This window comes from Taudactylus pleione, unplaced genomic scaffold (genome assembly GCF_031769625.1).
Source record: "Taudactylus pleione unplaced genomic scaffold, aTauple2 ptg000027l, whole genome shotgun sequence".
Taxonomy (NCBI): domain Eukaryota; kingdom Metazoa; phylum Chordata; class Amphibia; order Anura; family Myobatrachidae; genus Taudactylus; species Taudactylus pleione.
In genome coordinates, this window is record NW_028284429.1 from 3609421 (window position 1) to 3623974 (window position 14554).

A 14554-nucleotide genomic window follows, 5' to 3' on the forward strand; every position below is an offset into this window, starting at 1 on the left:
CAGCTACAGACCAGTTACTGACCTCAGATGCAGCAGACTGTAGTGCACACGTCCCAGCTACAGATCAGTTACTGACCTCAGATGCAGCAGACTATAGTGCAGATGTCCCAGCTACAGACCAGTTACTGACCTCAGATGCAGCAGACTGTAGTGCACATGTCCCAGCTACAGACCAGTTACTGACCTCAGATGCAGCAGACTGTAGTGCAGATGTCCCAGCTACAGACCAGTTACTGACTGCACATGAAGCAGACTGTAGTGCACACATCCCAGCTACAGATCAGGTACTGACCTCAGATGCAGCAGACTGTAGTGCACATGTCCCAGCTACAGACCAGTTACTGACCTCAGATGCAGCAGACTGTAGTGCATACTTCCCTGTGTTTAGCTGTCAGTAACCTGTCCCTGAAGCCTCTCACAGACATCATGGTGCCTTTGTTTTATTCATCAAGAAGAGCACTAGGAATCTTACTTAATTAAACGGTGCCAGGAGAATGGATGTGCTGTATCCCATAGCAACCGATGTCCCCATAAGCTCTTCTCAGTCTAACTATTGATGGCTGACTATATCAAGTACGGTGGAGGTGGGGTCATTCTGTGCCATACTGACTCTGTGGTATGGGGGAGGTGGGGTCATTCTTTGCCATACTGACTCTCAGGCATGGTGGAGGTGGGGTCATTCTGTGCCATACTGACTCTAGGCATGGGGGAGGTGGGGTCATTCTGTGCCATACTGACTGTCCGGTATGGGAGAGGTGGGGTCATTCTGTGCCATACTGACTGTCAGGTATGGGAGAGGTGGGGTCATTCTGTGCCAGGTATGGGGCAGGTGGGGTCATTCTGTGCCATACTGACTCTCAGGTATGGGAGAGGTGGGGTCATTCTGTGCCAGGTATGGGGCAGGTGGGGTCATTCTGTGCCATACTGACTCTCAGGTATGGAGGAGGTGGGGTCATTCTGTGCCATACTGACTCTCGGGTATGGGGGAGGTGGGGTCATTCTGTGCCATACTGACTCTCGGGTATGGAGGAGGTGGTGTGGTTATTATGGTTCCATTCTGTGCCATACGGACTGTCAGCGTCAGGTATGGAGAGGTAGGGTCATTCTGTGCCATACTGACTCTCAGGTATGGGGGGTTGGGGTCATTCTGTGCCATACTGACTCTCAGGTATGGGAGAGGTGGGGTCATTCTGTGCCAGGTATGGGGGAGGTGGGGTCATTCTGTGTCAGGTATGGAGGAGGTGGAGTCATTCTGTGCCAGGTATGGGGGAGGTGAGGTCATTCTGTGCCAGGTATGAGGGAGGTGGGGTCATTCTGTGCCATACTGACTGTCGGGTATGGGGGAGGCGGGGTCATTCTGTGCCATACTGACTGCCAGGTATGGGAGAGGTGGGGTCATTCTGTGCCATACTGACTCTCAGGTATGGGGGAGGTGGAGTCATTCTGTGCCATACTGACTCTCAGGTATGGGAGAGGTGGGGTCATTCTGTGCCATACTGACTGTCAGGTATGGGAGAGGTGGGGTCATTCTGTGCCAGGTATGGGGCAGGTGGGGTCATTCTGTGCCATACTGACTCTCATGTATGGGAGAGGTGGGGTCATTCTGTGCCAGGTATGGGGGAGGTGGGGTCATTCTGTGCCATACTGACTGTCAGGTATGGGGAGGTGGGGTCATTCTGTGCCAGGTATGGGGGAGGTGGGGTCATTCTGTGTCAGGTATGGAGGAGGTGGAGTCATTCTGTGCCAGGTATGGGGGAGGTGGGGTCATTCTGTGCCATACTGACTCTCAGGTATGGGAGAGGTGGGGTCATTCTGTGCCATACTGACTGTAAGGTATGGGGGAAGTGGGGTCATTCTGTGCCATACTGACTGTCAGGTATGGGGAAGTGGGGTCATTCTGTGCCATACTGACTATAAGACCAGTTGCAGGCAGTATGTGTATCCAGTAGAAGTGACTGACGTAATAACATCCTATAGCGTTTCTTGACTTTATCTCTCCTTCTGTTTCAGATGAAGTTCAGGTGGCTGCGTGTACACAGACGGCAGATACCAAGTGTCAGTGCAAAGAGGGGACATACTGTATTCCAAATGACACCTGCGACCTCTACTGTACACCGTGCCAGAGGTAACCGTGCCCAGATCATAGAGCTTGTGTAAAGCCCAACAATGCAAATGTGTACAGTAAGTTTATTGCAGCAGTAATTAGGTACTGGACAAATATGCGCTGTGGGAAATGCTATGGCGTGTTTTGGCAAAAGAGATATATATTTCCCTTTTGTATTTGTCTAATGAAGAAATAGGTCTTTACCTGGTTTTTATGATGATTCTGCTGACCAGGAGAGGTGCCATCAGTTACCTTCTCTTCCCCATAGTCCCTTTATCTCCTCCCGGAGGTCTTCAGTCACTGTCACTGAGGTGTGATGCTTTCCTCTCAGTATAACAGCTATTAGCAAGGGATTGAAATAGAACAGGCATAGAGGAAGCACTGACCACCCTAAATTCTGCCATAGACCTCTCCTTGTGCTAGATGCATGTAAGGACATAACGTTTCTGTGGGTACAGTCTGTCTGGTGGGATTTTGTTTTTAGAAGCCCATCTTTCTGAATGTTTTTCTTTTCACCGCACATCATATGATGAAGCTTCTATTGTCTCGTTTTAGCTGCGCTAAGGGTCAACATGTGAAGCACGCGTGCACCGCCACCGCCGACGCTGTATGTGAAGACATTAATCCTGCCGATGCATCCTCCACTGGTGCGTACTCTGTGCCTTATTATTTATACGCTTCGTTCCCCATTGCCATCAATGGGGACCGCATCACTCTCACCATCTAAAGATGGCGAGAACAATACTGTGACAAACAGCGGTAATCTCAGAAAAGATCACATAACCCAATAAGCGAGCACTAAAGGGGTTATGCTTCATTAATAACTGGGGCCCTGAGAATGTTAGCTGTGGTTTTCTCCTGTCCTATAGGATTGTTAGGGGAGGAGTTTGTGGATTCTTAGCTGATGCTTAGCAAATTTAATACCTCTCTGATGTGGTTCACCCTCCCTATATCAATGCTGTGTGTGAATTTACTGTATTGGTTCAGCTAGGCAGATTTAATACCTCTCTAATGTGGTTCACCCACCCTATCTCAATGTTGTGTGTGAATTTACTGTATTGGTTCAGCTCACTCAAATGAAGACCGCAAACATCAATAATGTGGAATAATACCAGGGCGAGTGCCTTATAATACGCTTTTTTAAGAAGTCACGGCGCCGTGTCTGTAGTTACAGCATAAACATTTTTTTTAAATATTTGGTTTAAACCAGCCAGCCCTGCTTAAAATAATAAAACAAAGTGGGGGATTCAATTCTGTTTGATGCCCACGAAGTGCCGTCTTAACATCATGTGGGCGTGTGTTGGGCAACCGCACAATGCAGAGAATTTAATCCGCATCCTCCCCAACTATTTTTTAAATCTAAAATCTTTGTAGTCCGGACATTTGTGTTACAATATCTGGATATATCGGTTCCAGAATTTAATTTATCTACAAGAAGTCAGTCAGAAATAGGTGTAATATTTCTTCTGTATAACATAAAGTGGTAATACATAAGGTCATGCCTTGTAATTGTCATTCCTTTGCAGTGCTGTATGTGGTAGTGCCCTTGTTACTCGTCGCTGTCATCGCTGCCATCGTTATGGGCATTGCACTTTGGAGGAAAAAATCGAAAGGTAAAATTGTCTGTAACAAGGGAAATGTTTCACCTGTACACAGCAGCCATTTTGTGGGATAAGCCAATATTCTTGGCAGGGTCGTTTTAAGAGAGGAGGGGGCCTGTTTTCATGCCCCGTCCGGGGGCCCCCTCCTCACTCCCCGGCGGCCGGCAGCAGACTGACACGTCTGACCGCCGACCGCAGTATCAGTAGATTGTGGGCTTTAGAGGTGGACTGCTGCAGAGATAGTTGTCCTTCTGGAAGGTTCTCCTCTCTCCACAGAGGAATGCTGTAGCTCTGACAGAGTGACCCATCAGGTTCTTGGTCATCTCCCTGACTATGCCCTTCTCCCCCGATCGCTCAGTTTAAGCTGTAGGAACATCTCAAGGATGATCAGTGGAAACAGGATGCACCGGATCTCAATTTTGAGCTTCGTGGCAAAGGCCGTGAATACTTATGTACATGTGATTTCTTAATGTGGTGTTTTTGTTTTTGTTTTTTTTATCAAATTTGCAAAAATCTCAAAAAAACTTTTTACACGTTGTCATTATGGGGTATTGTGTGTAGAATTTTGAGGACAAAAATTAATTTATTCCATTTTGGAATAAGACTGTAACATAACAAAATGTTGAAAAAGTGAAGCGTTGTGAATACTTTCCGGATGCACTGTACATGGTGAAAGCAGCCATTTTGCGAGGTAAATCAGTGTCCATTTTGTCAGATAATTCTAAAGATGAAGGGCCACATTAGGTCGTTTACTGGTGTATAAAGGACCATGTCAGGCTGTTTACTGGTATATAAAGAGCCACATCAGGTTGTTTACTGGTGTATAAAGAGCCATATCGAGTTGTTTACTGGTGTATAAAGAGCCACATCAGGTTTTTTACTGGTGTATAAAGAGCTACATCAGGTTTCTTACTGGTGTATAAAGAGCCATATCTGATTTTTTACTGGTGTATAAAGAGCCATATCGAGTTGTTTACTGGTGTATAAAGAGCCACATCAGGTTTTTTACTGGTGTATAAAGAGCTATATCGAGTTGTTTACTGGTGTATAAAGAGCCACATCTGGTGTTTTACTGGTGTATAAAAAGCCACATCAGGTGTTTTACTGGTGTATAAAGAGCCACATCAGGTGTTTTACTGGTGTATAAAGAGCCATATCAGGTTTTTTACTGGTGTATAAAGGACCACGTCAGGCTGTTTACTGGTATATAAAGAGCCACATCAGGTTTTTTACTGGTGTATAAAGAGCCACATCAGGTTTTTTACTGGTGTCTAAAGAGCCACATCAGGTTTTTTACAGGTGCATAAAGAGCCATATCAGGTTTTTTACTGGTGTATAAAGAGCCACATCAGGTTTTTTACTGGTGTATAAAGAGCCACATCAGGTTTTTTACTGGTGTATAAAGAGACACATCAGGTTTTTTACTGGTGTATAAAGAGACACATCAGGTTTTTTACTGGTGTATAAAGAGCCATATCAGGTTGTTTACTGGTGTATAAAGAGCCATATCGGGTTGTTTACTGGTGTCTAAAGAGCCATATCGGGTTGTTTACTGGTGTCTAAAGAGCCATATCGGGTTGTTTACTGGTGTATAAAGAGCCATATCGGGTTGTTTACTGGTGTATAAAGAGCCACATTGGGATGTTTACTGGATGATAAAGGGCCACATCAGGTTGTTGACTGGAGTTGGGTACGGGATCCCAGCGGTCAGAATCCCAACGCCGGCATCCTGACCAGGGCACCATCCCGATGACTATAAGAAGTATATGAACCTAACCCAACCTCCATCCCCGGTGCCTAAACCTAACATCCCCCTTAGTGCCTAACCCCTAACCCAGGTACTTACCTTCGGGATACTGGCACCGGTATTCCGATAAGTGTCGGGATTCCGGCGTGGGCATTGTGAACGATGGAATACCTGGTGTCGGGACCGTGAACGTATCCCGCTTACTGGTGTATAAAGGGCCACATCGGGTTATATACTGGGTGATACAGGGCCACATCGGGTTATATACTGGATGATAAAGGGCCACATCGGGTTATATACTGGGTGATAAAGGGCCACATCGGGTTATATACTGAGTGATACAGGGCCACATCGGGTTATATACTGGGTGGTACAGGGCCACATCGGGTTATATACTGGGTGATAAAGGGCCACATCGGGTTATATACTGGGTGATAAAGGGCCACATCGGCTTATATACTGGGTGATACAGGGCCACGTCGGGTTATATACTGGGTGATACAGGGCCACATCGGGTTATATACTGGGTGATACAGGGCCACATCGGCTTATATACTGGTTGATAAGGGCCACATCGGGTTATATACTGGGTGATACAGGGCCACATCGGGTTATATACTGGGTGATACAGGGTCACATCGGGTTATTAACTGGGTGATAAAGGGCCACATCGGCTTATATACTGGGTGATAAAGGGCCACATCGGGTTATTAACTGAGTAATACAGGGCCACATCGGGTTATTAACAGTGATACAGGGCCACATCGGGTTATATACTGGGTGATGAAGGGCCACATCGGCTTATATACTGGGTGATACAGGGCCACATCGGGTTATATACTGGGTGATACAGGGCCACATCGGGTTATATACTGGGTGATACAGGGTCACATCGGGTTATTAACTGGGTGATAAAGGGCCACATCGGCTTATATACTGGGTGATAAAGGGCCACATCGGGTTATATACTGGGTGATACAGGGCCACATCGGGTTATATACTGGGTGATACAGGGCCACATCGGGTTATATACTGGGTGATAAAGGGCCACATCGGCTTATATACTGGGTGATACAGGGCCACATCGGGTTATATACTGGGTGATACAGGGCCACATCGGGTTATATACTGGGTGATGAAGGGCCACATCGGCTTATATACTGGGTGATACAGGGCCACATCGGGTTATATACTGGGTGATACAGGGCCACATCGGGTTATATACTGGGTAATACAGGGCCACATCAGGTTATATACTGGGTGATACAGGGCCACATCGGATTATATACTGGGTGATAAAGGGCAACATCGGGTTATTAACTGGGTAATACAGGGCCACATCGTGTTACATACTGGATCATACAGGGCTACATACAGAAGAAACGTTGGGAATGCCCAATCCAGGGGCATCTTAAGAGAGGAGGGGGCCCATGTGCATTCCCCGTGTGGGTCCCACTCCCCTCTCCCTGGCAGCCGACTGACGCGGCTGGCCGGCCACCGCAGAAGCAGTAGACTCTAGGCACTAGAGTGTGCCCAGAGTCTACTACGCACGCGCAGAACGGCGTAAAAGTGGCTGCGGCAACCATTTTCCGGTGTTCTGTTGAGTGCTGATACCCAACACGGGACCACGGACAGGTTAGTTTTAGATAACATGGGTGCACGGTGTGCAGCTCGGGGCCCCCCTGGACCCACACACCCGGCTGCACCCATTATAGATATGCCCCTGGCCCAATCCATATACCTGCACTGGGTTGTATCTTGCCCTCTTTAGCACAGATTGCGGATATTATTGTTATATCGCCACTTGATAACTTCCCAGCTAAACAATACAGTGGTGCTCATAGAATGTGTATGAACATATTATCTATATATTCGTGTACCTGATCGGTTTCCCTGTTTGCAGATACAGAGAAGCAACGTGGAACAGGCGATACAAGGGTAAGAATGAATCCTTTCTGGCTGCATTAGGACTATGAACAATAATGACCCTTCCATTCGCTAATCCTAAACACCAGAAGCCGGCTGCGCGTAAAGCTGATGGGTCATTTTACCTCGGTACATGAATGCATATTAATGTTCATGAATTACCTCCACCATGAAGTTTCTGGTTGAAAATGTGACAGGTCGAGAGTGCACTTCTGTTCATACAAATGTGCCCAGCTGTCAGTCACTCACTGATTTCTCAGTGACAGAAGCCCCTTCATCCTCACATGCCAGCCTGCTGCAGGAGAGGAGAGAGCCTGACGGATGTAGTTACTTAGATATAAACCTAGATTTATTTTATACGTATATTATACAGCTGAGTAATGTGCATTCGCTGTTAGACCATATTATATTGCCCGCAGTGACTTTACATCCTCTTTACACAATTTTCTGTTAATACATAGATAAATAGATAAGAAATGACTGTAAAAAGTGGCACATATATGTTTACATATTTAAATAACTTAAAACGTGGTTCACTATAGATGTTATGTTGCTGCCCTAAAACATTTCTCTTATAATTTAAACTATATTTTTTTTCTGCAGCAACAACTGTTAGGTAACGGGTCAGTAACCAGTAACTCCAACGTTCTACCTCCAGATACTGTGATCAGGATTTTACAAGTTTCCAATCAGCCTGAGCCGGAGGACCTGTATGCTGGGGATGTAAGTTACCTGCATAATGGCGAATACAGGCTTGCTTACTATCTGTGTGCAATGTATGTTTAGCAATGGGGGAGTGTTTCTGTATATCGTATGTATACATAATATTCTAAACTGAAATGCCAATAGTCATGGGATAGATGCCTAGTATCGTGTAGGTCCCCCTCTAGCCCGGCGAAGTGCAGCAACTCAACGTGGCATCGGTTCCACAAGTGGACGAAAGACCTCTGGAGTGATCTGACCTATGCCGGCTGGATAACTTCCCACAGCTCCAAGATATTTGTAGGTGCTGGATCTTGGGTGCAAATAGAGCTCTCCACCACGTCCCATAAATGCTCAATTGGGTGCATGTCAGGCGAACGTGGTGGCCACACCATTCATCGGAGCTCTCCAGAATGCTCCTCAAACCAATTCTCGACAACTTGGGACCGATGACACGATGCATTATCCTCCTGGAATATTCCATTGTTGTGAGGGTACGTGAAGTCTACAAAGGGCTGCAAATGGTCATCAAGCAATGCAACATAGTGGTGACCTTGTTGATAACGGGGATGCATGGCCTCATAGGGTTTGTGCCATACTCGAACCCTACCATCAGCCAAAAACAACTGGAGCTGTGACTCATCGGACCTCGCCACATTTTGCCAGTCCTCCAGGGTCCAATTAGCGGCGTCACGAGTCCGGACGAGGTGCTGTGTTAGGTGATGTTGGGTGAATAGGGGCACTCTGTTGAGTCTTCTGCTCCCATATCCCATGGAAGCTAAAGAACGCTCACTGACCTGCTGGATATGCCTGGTACCTCCTGCATTGAATGTGGGTGTGACTTGAGCCAGTGTTGCTTGTCTGTTACCACGGACAATTCTGGGCAGATGCTGCTGGTCACAATCATTATGCTGTCCACGGTGGGTGGTAATCCCTTCCATGAGGTCAACCAAGTACACACGTGACACCAAGGAATGTTGAATGTCCCATCCGTCGGGCACCCACTATCATGCCCCTTTGAACACCGATAATTCACATCGCCTTGCCCTGAGCAGTCTAGCCGGTGTTCAAACTTACTCAGGAGATGTCAGATTACAACTGATGCAGGTCTGGGCATTTCCAAGACATCACAGTAAGGTCACACCACCTACAGTTACCTTTACATACTGCTATCCCATGACTTATGGCACTTCAGTGTATATATAGCTGGTAGTGGGGGTTTCTCTATAATATATGACTGATAATGGGGGGATGTGCCCTATGTACACATTATTAGAAGATAAATGATCATATACCTAGGCTAGGATGATTATTTTATGTATGCAGAAAGCAATGATACTGGTTGTGTGCTGTGTAGGAGTATGGCGATCATTGGCTGTGTGTGGTAATGGAGGCCACTGTGGTAATTGTAACTATTGGCTACAGTATGTGTGTTATTGATGACCATTAGTTGTGTAGAAGTATGGCGATCATTGGCTGTGTGTGGTTATGGCGACCATCGGTTACATGTAGTGATACTGTAATAGCAACCATTTGGATAATTGTGACCATTGGCTACAGTATGTGTGGTAATGATGACAATTTGTTTTGTAGAAGTATGGTGACCATTGGCTATGTGTTGTAATGGTGACCATTGGCTATGTGTAGTAATGGCGACCATTGGCTATGTGTGATAATGGCGACCATTGATTGTGTAGTAGTGGCGACCATTGGTTATGAGCGTTAATGGCGACCATTGGCTATGTGTGGTAATGGCGACCATTGATTATGTGTAGTAATGGCGACCATTGACTATGTGTGGTAATGGCGACCATTGGCTATGTGTGGTAATGGCGACCATTGACTATGTGTGGTAATGGCGATCATTGGTTATGAGCGTTAATGGCGACCATTGTGGTAATGGTGACCATTGGCTATGTGCAGTAATGGCGCCATTGGCTATGTGTGGTAATGGCGACCATTGATTATGTGTAGTAATGGCGACCATTGGTTATGAGCGTTAATGGCGACCATTGGCTATGTGTGGTAATGGCGACCATTGATTATGTGTAGTAATGGCGACCACTGACTATGTGTGGTAATGGCGACCATTGGCTATGTGTGGTAATGGCGACCATTGACTATGTGTGGTAATGGCGATCATTGGTTATGAGCGTTAATGGCGACCATTGTAGTAATGGTGATCATTGGCTATGTGTGGCAATAGCAACCATTGGCTATGTGTAGTAATGGTGACCATTGGCTACTTGTGGTCATGGTGACTATTGTGGTAATGGCAACTATTGGCTATGTGTCGTAATGCCAACCAATTGCTGTGTAGGAGTATGGCGTACATTGGCTATGTGTGGTAATGGCGACTATTGGCTATGTGAGAACATGGCGGCCATTTTGCTGTGTGATAAGGCGGCCATTACATATATGTATCCTTTGTATTGACAATATAGTGAGTTTGGCTTCATTTGGTACACGGGTGTATACTTATGTTTACGAAATTCTTTACATTTGTACCCCAATTCACTGCTAGACGCTTGTTTTCTGCCTGCTGATAGCAGCCGCCTCCTTTTATTATAAGTCTTATTATTTGTTGTTTTTGGACATGATCCCCAGCATCCATCAGCCGCAGATGGGATTGCCTGAGGTGTGACTGCAGAGTGCCGCAATCGGCACCAGCTTCTGTCGACTGCCCAATCTTGGAGTGGAGCATCCTCTGTTGGGAACCCTGCTACTACCGCCATAGATAGTGACTGGGGGTGGGGGAACATATACAGGTTGAGTCTCCCATATCCAAATATTCCGAAATACGGAATATTCTGAATTACGGAATATTTTTAGGATGACTGAGAAAGTGAAACCTTTGCTTTCTGATGGTTCAATGTACACAAACTTTTAAAGCACAAAATCATTAAAGTACAGTATACAATAACTTTCAGGCTGTGTGTATAAGGTGTATATGAAACATAAATGAATTTCATGTATGTACACAAACTTTTTTGGATGCTCAAAATTATTACAAATATTGTATAAAATGACCTGCAGGCTGTGTGTGTATAAGGTGTATAGAATTACCTGCAGGCTGTGTGTATAAGGTGTATATAATGACCTGCAGGCTGTGTGTGTATAAGGTGTATATAATGACCTGCAGGCTGTGTGTATAAGGTGTATATAATGAGCTGCAGGCTGTGTGTGTATAAGGTGTATAGAATGAGATGCAGGCTGTGTGTATAAGGTGTGTAGAATGACCTGCTGGCTGAGTGTGTGTATAACGTGTATAGAATGAGCTGCAGGCTGTGTGTGTGTATAAGGTGTATAGAATGAGCTGCAGGCTGTGTGTATAAGGTGTATATAATGAGATGCAGGCTGTGTGTATAAGGTGTATAGAATGAGCTGCAGGCTGTGTGTATAAGGTGTATATAATGAGATGCAGGCTGTGTGTATAAGGTGTATAGAATTACCTGCAGGCTGTGTGTGTATAAGGTGTATATAATGAGATGCAGGCTGTGTGTATAAGGTGTATAGAATTACCTGCAGGCTGTGTGTGTATAAGGTGTATAGAATGAGCTGCAGGCTGTGTGAATAAGGTGTATATAATGACCTGCAGGCTGTGTGTGTGTGTGTGTGTGTGTGTGTGTATAAGGTGTATAGAATGACCTGCAGGCTGTGTGTATAAGGTGTATATAATGAGATGCAGGCTGTGTGTATAAGGTGTATAGAATGACCTGCAGGCTGTGTGTGTATAAGGTGTATAGAATTACCTGCAGGCTGTGTGTGTATAAGGTGTATAGAATGACCTGCAGGCTGTGTGTGTGTATAAGGTGTATAGAATGACCTGCAGGCTGTGTGTATAAGGTGTATAGAATGAGCTGCAGGCTGTGTGTGTGTATAAGGTGTATATAATGAGCTGCAGGCTGTGTGTGTGTATAAGGTGTATATAATGATCTGCAGGCTGTGTGTATAAGGTGTATATAATGATCTGCAGGCTGTGTGTGTATAAGGTGTATATAATGACCTGCAGGCTGTTGTGTATAAGGTGTATATAATGACCTGCAGGCTGTGTGTGTGTATAAGGTGTATATAATGACCTGCAGGCTGTGTGTGTGTATAAGGTGTATAGAATGACCTGCAGGCTGTGTGTATAAGGTGTATAGAATGACCTGCAGGCTGTGTGTGTATAAGGTGTATAGAATGACCTGCAGGCTGTGTGTGTGTATAAGGTGTATAGAATGAGCTGCAGGCTGTGTGTGTATAAGGTGTATAGAATGAGCTGCAGGCTGTGTGTGTGTATAAGGTGTATAGAATGAGCTGCAGGCTGTGTGTGTGTATAAGGTGTATAGAATGAGCTGCAGGCTGTGTGTGTATAAGGTGTATAGAATGACCTGCAGGCTGTGTGTATAAGGTGTATAGAATGACCTGCAGGCTGTGTGTGTGTATAAGGTGTATAGAATGACCTGCAGGCTGTGTGTATAAGGTGTATAGAATGACCTGCAGGCTGTGTGTGTGTATAAGGTGTATATAATGACCTGCAGGCTGTGTGTGTGTATAAGGTGTATATAATGACCTGCAGGCTGTGTGTGTGTAAGGTGTATAGAATGAGCTGCAGGCTGTGTGTATAAGGGGTATATACTGACCTGCAGGCTGTGTATGTATAAGGTGTGTATATAATGACCTGCAGGCTGTGTGTATAAGGTGTATATAATGACCTGCAGGCTGTGTGTGTATAAGGTGTATAGAATGACCTGCAGGCTGTGTGTGTATAAGGTGTATAGAATGACCTGCAGGCTGTGTGTATAAGGTGTATAGAATGACCTGCAGGCTGTGTGTATAAGGTGTATAGAATGAGCTGCAGGCTGTGTGTATAAGGTGTATAGAATGAGATGCAGGCTGTGTGTATAAGGTGTATAGAATGACCTGCAGGCTGTGTGTATAAGGTGTATAGAATGACCTGCAGGCTGTGTGTATAAGGTGTATATAATGAGCTGCAGGCTGTGTGTATAAGATGTATATAATGACCTGCAGGCTGTGTGTGTGTATAAGGTGTATATAATGATCTGCAGGCTGTGTGTATAAGGTGTATATAATGACCTGCAGGCTGTGTGTATGTATAAGGTGTATAAAATGACCTGCAGGCTGTGTGTATAAGGTGTATAGAATGACCTGCAGGCTGTGTGTGTATAAGGTGTATATAATGACCTGCAGGCTGTGTGTGTATAAGGTGTATAGAATGACCTGCAGGCTGTGTGTATATAAGGTGTATATAATGACCTGCAGGCTGTGTGTGTATATAAGGTGTATAGAATGAGCTGCAGGCTGTGTGTATAAGGTGTATAGAATGACCTGCAGGCTGTGTATATAAGGTGTATATAATGACCTGCAGGCTGTGTGTGTGTATAAGGTGTATATAATGACCTGCAGGCTGTGTATATAAGGTGTATATAATGACCTGCAGGCTGTGTGTATAAGGTGTATATAATGAGCTGCAGGCTGTGTGTATAAGGTGTATATAATGAGCTGCAGGCTGTGTGTATAAGGTGTATAGAATGACCTGCAGGCTGTGTGTGTGTATAAGGTGTATAGAATGAGCTGCAGGCTGTGTGTGTGTATAAGGTGTATAGAATGACCTGCAGGCTGTGTGTGTATAAGGTGTATATAATGACCTGCAGGCTGTGTGTGTGTATAAGGTGTATATAATGAGCTGCAGGCTGTGTGTGTATAAGGTGTATATAATGACCTGCAGGCTGTGTGTATAAGGTGTATATATTGACCTGCAGGCTGTGTGTGTGTATAAGGTGTATATAATGATCTGCAGGCTGTGTGTATAAGGTGTATATAATGACCTGCAGGCTGTGTGTGTATAAGGTGTATATAATGACCTGCAGGCTGTGTGTATAAGGTGTATAGAATGACCTGCAGGCTGTGTGTGTGTATAAGGTGTATAGAATGAGCTGCAGGCTGTGTGTGTGTATAAGGTGTATAGAATGACCTGCAGGCTGTGTGTGTATAAGGTGTATATAATGAGCTGCAGGCTGTGTGTGTGTATAAGGTGTATAGAATGAGCTGCAGGCTGTGTGTGTGTATAAGGTGTATAGAATGAGCTGCAGGCTGTGTGTGTGTATAAGGTGTATAGAATGATCTGCAGGCTGTGTGTATAAGGTGTATAGAATGACCTGCAGGCTGTGTGTATAAGGTGTATAGAATGACCTGCAGGCTGTGTGTGTGAATAAGGTGTATAGAATGACCTGCAGGCTGTGTGTATAAGGTGTATAGAATGACCTGCAGGCTGTGTGTGTGTATAAGGTGTATAGAATGAGCTGCAGGCTGTGTGTGTGTATAAGGTGTATATAATGACCTGCAGGCTGTGTGTATAAGGTGTATAGAATGAGCTGCAGGCTGTGTGTGTATATAATGACCTGCAGGCTGTGTGTATAAGGTGTATAGAATGAGCTGCAGGCTGTGTGTGTGTATAAGGTGTATAGAATG

The 14554-nt window shown here is 45.2% G+C and overlaps 1 protein-coding gene across 2 annotated transcripts in view; it reads left to right on the plus strand.

The window, feature by feature from the left end:
• Positions 1 to 14554, plus strand: part of LOC148539156 (tumor necrosis factor receptor superfamily member 10B-like) — a 49719-nt gene that overhangs the window by 23384 nt on the left and 11781 nt on the right. For both annotated transcript variants that reach the window (XM_088451803.1, XM_088451804.1), the window contains 5 exons: positions 2011 to 2125; positions 2660 to 2751; positions 3631 to 3717; positions 7356 to 7390; positions 7982 to 8101. In XM_088451803.1, coding sequence (XP_088307929.1) covers positions 2011 to 2125; positions 2660 to 2751; positions 3631 to 3717; positions 7356 to 7390; positions 7982 to 8101 — 449 coding nt within the window. The remainder of the gene's footprint in view (positions 1 to 2010; positions 2126 to 2659; positions 2752 to 3630; positions 3718 to 7355; positions 7391 to 7981; positions 8102 to 14554) is intronic.